Source organism: Pantherophis guttatus, chromosome 1 (assembly GCF_059756535.1).
Source record: "Pantherophis guttatus breed Tessera chromosome 1, ASM5975653v1, whole genome shotgun sequence".
Lineage (NCBI taxonomy): Eukaryota > Metazoa > Chordata > Lepidosauria > Squamata > Colubridae > Pantherophis > Pantherophis guttatus.
In genome coordinates this window covers 245349195-245356594 of record NC_142063.1, presented here as the reverse complement: position 1 = coordinate 245356594, position 7400 = coordinate 245349195, and the positions used below count along the sequence as shown (strand labels likewise).

At 34.7% G+C, this 7400-nt stretch overlaps 1 protein-coding gene across 2 annotated transcripts in view; it reads left to right on the top strand.

The window, feature by feature from the left end:
• The first annotated feature begins 5601 nt into the window (after positions 1 to 5601).
• PDSS2 (decaprenyl diphosphate synthase subunit 2) overlaps positions 5602 to 7400 on the top strand; it is an 89424-nt gene continuing 87625 nt past the window's right edge. Inside the window, exon 1 of one of the 2 annotated variants that reach the window (XM_034409104.2) lies at positions 5602 to 6799. In XM_034409104.2, the coding sequence (XP_034264995.1) occupies positions 6507 to 6799 (293 nt within the window). In that variant the 5' untranslated portion in view covers positions 5602 to 6506. The remainder of the gene's footprint in view (positions 6800 to 7400) is intronic. The other variant, XM_034409105.2, reaches the window with a different exon arrangement.

Here is a 7400-nt window from a genome sequence, read left to right as displayed (position 1 = left end):
ATATGATTCTAATAATACACATATTTATGTTAAGTTATAATCTTCCATCATTTAATTATTCAATATTTCAATGTTATTTTTATGCCAATCACCATATTATTCAAGCATACTTGATAATACCATCATTCAAATTGTGATTTACCTCGTTATTACTTCACCTTATAATATAAAAATGTGTATTCTATTAATCCCCCCTTCTAGTTTGCATTCCTATTCTAACTTTCAATTATGCCACTATTATATTTAAAAATATTCCCTTTCTATCCATCATCTCTTGCCCGTTTTAAAGCTTTAATTGGTTTTTTTTTAAGCTTGCCTTCCATATTCCTCTCTTGGATCTTTGTCTCTATCTTGACCAATCATTTTAAACATTTCTCCCTTCTCTGCCCTATTACATTGTCTAATTTTCAAAATATCTACTAGGTATATGTAAAATAAACACATTCAATACTGAGTTTTTTGTACATGGAGCAGGGGTCTGCAACCTTAAACACTCGAAGAGCCATTTGGACCCAGTTTCCCACAGAAAACACCAGGGGCCACAAAACCCTTCCCATGCCTGACTATTTCTTGAGCGGCTGCAAAACTAGCATATGTAGTTGAATTAAACATTCTGTTTTCTTCTGAAACTTTTCTTTTCTTGGATTTATCCATGATTGGCCTACTGGGGTTTGAAAAGCTCAATAAATTGCATGCTGACGGATGTCGCACATTGACTGTTGTGATGCATATTTTGAGTGATAGGGAGCCGCAGCAGAGGGGTGAAAGAGCCACATGCAGCTCCAGAGCCACAGGTTGCTGACCCCTGACATAGAGGAACGTAGGTGTACTCAGGGAACTAATTCTATTTACCACTGAGTCTCTTGTGAGTTAATAATCTGGTGAATTTATCTAGGCTAGAAGGTTGTCATTAAATGTATTAATTTACAATTTGTAGTACATTCAGCATAAATCTGGAGATCTGGTATAGTATGAGAACATGGAAGCAAAAATGAGTTATTGGGACAAGCTGTCCCACAGGGGAATGTGAGAATGAGTCCACTGTCTGTAATCCTTTGAGGATTAGCATTTTTTAAAAGTCTAATCTCTAAATTGTGTTTGATAAATATGTGACTAAACAAATTGATCGTTCATTTCAATCCCTATATTCTAATATCATGCCAAATACATTCCTGCAGCCAAAGCCCTCAGTATTTTATTGAAATGCATAGAGACTTCTAAGGCTGTTTATTTCTTTGAAAAAACCATTCATTGGTTCTGACCTGATTCCATTCTTGATATAGATGAATTCACAAGCTTCTGCACTAACACAATGGAAAGTATGTAATAAAGACTGTTCAATGCAATAATAAGCACTGTAATTAACTGAGACAATGCTTTTAATGATTAAATAAGGGTCAGTTTAACACTGCTACCTAGTTTTTTAGCTAACTGTAATCATTGTTGGTTACTTGCATATCTATTTAGCCAAAACATTCTACTTTGTAAAATATTTAGTTATAAGCATTAGTTTTCAGAGAGTAGTTTTAATGCAAGAAACCTTCCCACCCCACCGTCAGCAATCAAGAAGCAAATTATTTCTGTGTTCTGTATTTTCTGGAACAGGTAATTATAACACAAAATAAGGAACAGACACAGGTTAAATATTAGTGTAATTGTACTGTGCATAGTACATGGGTTGGGAAACAAATACAGTGTAGATTTGCTTTTTAATGTGTTATTTTGTAAACATATTTCAGTCTTGCTACAGTTGACGGATTTTAAGTTTGAAATGAATTGCAACTCTGTGATAAGTATAAAGTTACCTCATATTATTAGAAAGCTCTACATTTCATCGGTATATTTTTTCTCAATCGATTTTCCCTATATTTGTGTAAATGCTGTCTTTTTAAATTGAACTTCTATAATATCTAAACATAAAATATAAAACTCTTTCCTCAGTATTTCATTTTGGAGTAATTTCACAAACTCTCTTTTCTTTCTCTTACTATTTTGCTTCTTAAGATATTTAGAATTAATATTCTGGTCCACATGCCAAAAATGAGCCAATAACCAACTTATTTCTATTTTTGTGGCATAAGTGTTATGTAAGCATGTTATGTAAATTCCATGCTTGTTGCTTAGGTATATGTAAAATAAATACATTATCTGTGTGAATGTCAATACTGAATTTTTTGTACATATAGCAAAGTAGGTGTACTCAGGGAACTAATTCTATTTACCACTGAGACTCTTGTGAGTTAATAATCTGGTGAATTTGCCTAGGCTGGAAGGTTGTCATTAAATGTATTAATTTACAATCTGTAGTGCTTCAGCATAAATTCATAGCTCTGGTATACTACCATTATTGTGCGGGATTTTTTTAAGAATAGAAGAAATCTAACATTACTGAATATTTTAGTCCTTTAGTAAAAATAGCATGAATAACTTAAAACCATTAAACCATTAATCAGCAGAAACATGACATGCGTCATTGCAACCTATAGTGCTAATTTACAATTTGTATCCTATAAAATAACTAAATACTTTTTGTAAAACAGGTACTGTATAATTTACATATTGGGTTTACAACATGATCTTTGGGAATTCTAATAGTCTGGAGCTGTTTAGGTGCTCAGATTGGGATATGATATTATTTTGGTCATCCTAGTCTTTAACCTGAGTCCAAGAACTCCCCCAATGGGTTCAGCTGCTATTCCCATAATTCTCAAGTCAGTATGGGACTGATAGGGATATATGAGTTGCAGCAGGAAGTATCCGCTGCAAATCCCTAGCATAATTATTTAAGAAATTCATATAAAACCATACAAGATCTGTTAAACTGATCTGTTAACCATGAGTTGTGTTGAGTATACATTCTCTATATAATTATACTGTTCAGATGTGAAAAATTATTATATGCTTCATTAAACATTGTAGTATTTCAGTTTGCTTAAAGGAAACAAAATCAATAAATGTAAGGTGAATAAACATACTGGAGCACCTGATGCTAACGACACTTATTGGGCACCATAAAAATTCATTAAATAAATAATAGAACTTACTTATTAAATCCACATGTCTGTGCTTAAAAAAAAAGCTGTGTTCACCACCTGTCATGAACATCAGTTCAAAATTTTATTGGGTGTATACTCCTGCATAGCACTGCTCAGTATTCTTTAGCAATGTGATGATATATAATAACATTGGAAACTTACAAACTCTTTTGATGAGAATCATAATTCTCTAGTGTATAGCAGTATACTGACAGCATATTTTCAGTCAACCAATGCACATCTTTTAAAAAATCAACCATGTTCAATTATAGAACACAGAGTTGGTATGAAGCTTACCATCAGAAAAGGATTTACATATCAAGCAAAAGTATATTTTGTTAATTTGGGTTTGTTGAAGAGGTAACTTACACCCCATTATACAATAAAGCAAACAAATCATATCATGGCTTAATACCATAATGGATTTAATATATTTAATATGGTTCAGTTGAAAAAATCACCATCAGATACAATAGTTGATTTTCAAACTCAAACTCTGTTTAGGTTAGCATTTGGGGCTGGTCTTGTCTTTGTATGATTACCTTTCTATGGATTTACACACCCACCCCACCCCCCTGCATGTGCTGGATGGTCATGACAATTGTAACAATAGCAGGACTAGTAATTGAAGCAAAATAAAATCCTTATCTGTGAAATATACCATATATGTATATTATAACCATTCAGTCTTATACCTATTTATAGAGTTTATTGGAAACTAAAATTATTGCATATTTAAAAAATGATTGGGAAGAAGTCATTTGGACCTTACATAAACACTAGCGCCTTTCTGCTGCTCATTAAAGCAGACCCACTTTCAGGCTTCTACATTATCTTGAAAAAAATGTAGATTCTTGAAAGAGTTGTCATTAAAACCAATGCAACTTTTAAGAGTTGCAGAAGGGGGGGGGGGATAAAAGCCACTTCAAAAAATAGCATAAATGAGCTATGCTTACTTCTCAATCATTTTTGGAGCATGCACAGCCATAAAACGAAGTCATTAAGGCTGAATTTAATTCTGAGGCATCTATAGCCAAAAAGGGAAAAAGGGCGCACAGGATTTATAGCAAAGTGTTGGAATATTTTGAATGTCCAAAAAGATTTCTTTCAACTCATTTTTGAAGCAAAATCCATTCAATAAGCATGTTGTTAGTGAAGAAAATTGTAGCTAAGTGAATATGACACCAAATTATATTAGATGTTCTTGTTTCAGCATTGCTATTCTGTTATTTTAGGGTTTTAACTTAATAAAGAGATCAAATAATTTCCTTTAATAATCTGCAGATCAATAATAAAGGCAGCCATGTTTCTATGTTTAATATACAGATATTTCATAGTAGATGAAAGATAAATTGTTTCCATTCAATTAAATAAAACAATTTGGAATATTTGTTGGAAGTGATGGCAATGACTTCCCATGTTAAAGTCATTGCCCAGAACAGGACTCCAAATGTACAGTATTTGTCTCAGTAACTTATTTGCTTTATTTTTCAAAATAATACAATTTCTGATTTGCTCACATTTTAAAATGTGTATGTATTTAAAATGTGTATATATATACATTTATAATTAAAGAATTGGAATGACTAGTAGAATCTCTTATACAACAAAAGTATATATGCTATAAATCAGTTACACACTTTTCTTTGTACAATTTTATTCCTGGGATATTATAGAGCAAACTACCTTGGTAGAACTCAATTATGCACAATATATTTATGATGGACCTAATTAACAAATGTAGAGGATCATGTGATACACATAACCATAAATAAAGTATACAGAATGGATTCATATAACATGCTATGTAAAATAATGAATGGTTAGTTTATGGGTTAGTGTTCATGCAAACACAGCATAGCAGCCACCTTAATTTTTTAACAATAGGGTCAGCTCTTGGAAAACCCTTTTACCATTCATTTGCATAGGTATGAACACATATTTACACATAGTGCAATCTATGTTCTCTTATGAAGAACTAAGGCCATTTGAGCTGATCACATCTTATGCATAAGTAGACAATTTATCAGTGTAATATATCATGGATCAATGTATCAATGTAATACATCATGGATGAATTTCCATAATTAAGACATTCATGCTGACCTGGAAAAAGTGCTCTTCATGAGGAAATTTGTAACTAACTTTACTCTAAGTGCAACTGATTTCGCTAGTAGTTGCTGAAATGTAACTGCTCAAGGGTGACTAAGTCCTGTCATTAGAATACAGGTGTAATACTGTCCTGATTTTATGGTTGGTTTTAAAATTTGATATGGATTTTAATTGATAAGTTTTAAATTACAGGCCAAATTTATTTAATTATTTTAAATCTATTTTTAACTTTTATGTGTAAATGTTTTTTATCTTGGCTGTTCACCGCCCTGAGTCCGAAAGGAGAAGGGCGGTATAGAAGTTTGAAAAATAAATAAATAAATAAATAAATAAATAAATAAAAAATAAATAAATAAATAAATAATAAATAAATAAATAAATAAATAAATAAATACATACATACATACATACATACATACATACATACATACAATGTAGTAATAATTTGCTTCCATTTGCATAGTTTTAGCTATACTTCCATGGGGACATGTTTCACTGAAAAAATACTTAGTTTAATAAAACGCGCACATATTCTAAATTCAGATTGCTCGAGCGGGGACTGTTTTATTTAGCAAATTATTCTGCGGGTCAATAAAAAACAAAAATCCAAGCGAACGGGATGAGTTCAAAAATACCAGCGATCTAACACGATGGTTTCTCATTGCATTCTTCTTCTATAAAGTCTCTTCTATGAAGTTCCTACAGAAGAAGAGGCGGCGATTCATAGTTAGTAGAACTCAAGGAATAACTTTCAAGAGTATTTACTATGCAACCGGATTGGAGATTGCATTTCAGGAATCACGCTTTACGCTTTACGGTGAACCTGGAGACCGATGGCGATTTGTAACTCAGACCTCGGTGCTTACGACCCGTACTAACTATTCGTCCTCCTCCAGAGAGGATTGTACTCCCAGGCAATACCGTAAGGTAAAGAAGCGGTGCAAAAGTGTAACTTCCCCGATTCCCTGTCTGTCATTTTGCGACACTTAAAATGGCTGCCTCCATGAGATTAGCGTGCTGCTTCGGTTACCGGGAAGGCTACTTAGAGCAGAGTTTACACTCCGACCCCACCCACCGACTTTAAGGAGTTTATAAAGCGGGAGTAGTGCTAATTCTCCTCCGTGGCAGGACGAAGAAGATTCCAAAAAGGGGCGGGGCAGAAGCGGAAAGGCGCGCATAAATACCAGCGGAGAGAAGCAAAACTACCGGTAGTAAGAGGTTGGAGGACTTTGGAGTAGAACTTGATACCGATGATCAAGCCTGCAGCGGGTCCTGCTTGTTTGTTCTACAGATACAATTCCGGGGGCGGATAAGTGGCAGCAAGAGCCACGTGGGCGAGTTCGGCTTTTTGGAAGTAGGATGATGCGCCCGGTGTTGCTGTCACCTTATGTTAAAAGTTACTCCCGGATACTTGTCCAGTTCTGGGCTGAAGGATGTGGAAAGCCCAGGCAGCGGCGATGCCTCTTCTCCAGTTCTCCCTCGCTTTCTTCGGCTTCCTATTGGAGCAAAGTGGTTTCGGAGGCCGAGAAAATTGTGGGCTACCCGACCTCTTTCATGAGCCTCCGGTGCCTCTTGAGCGACGAGCTGAGCAACATCGCCATGCAGATGCGCAAATTGGTGGGAACCAACCACCCGTTGCTTAACACCGCCAGGTGAGCGTTCAACTGGTCTTTGTTGGCCAATACATTTCTAGGAAGCCTTTGAAGTCTTGCCAGGAGTTCTTATTACATCCAAATGCTCTTATTCCCCTCCCTCTGACTTCTATTAACATTCTGATCTTGCTCTTCCATAATTAGAACTCTTCTGCTGCCCAAAACTTCTTGTGTTTCTTTGACTGAATATATGATACTTCCTTGTTTGGAATCTGAGTATTGGTCTACCTGTGTTGACTGAGTAAACACTGGCTGTCTGAAGTTTTAAATTAGAGTTGCTTGGAATTAACTCTAGAGCAGATGCTACCAGTATGTTGCTTCTGAATGTCATAGAGCAAAGAGCATTAAGATACGCTAAGTTCTTGAGAAGATTACAGTCTGGTGTAGAGGTTCATAGGGAATTAGTTTCATCAAGATTTTTCTGCTGGAGATTTATACTTTTGTGGCCTCTCTTTTTGAAAAAAAAGTCAAGAAAATTGTTCACTCTGAATTGTTCAGAGTTGGCTCCATGTGTTTTTTTGTTACCATTGGAACTGCATTATGTTAGTTAGTTTGCATGCAGTATATTATTTACACTGACTCATCTTTTCTACCTTTCTGT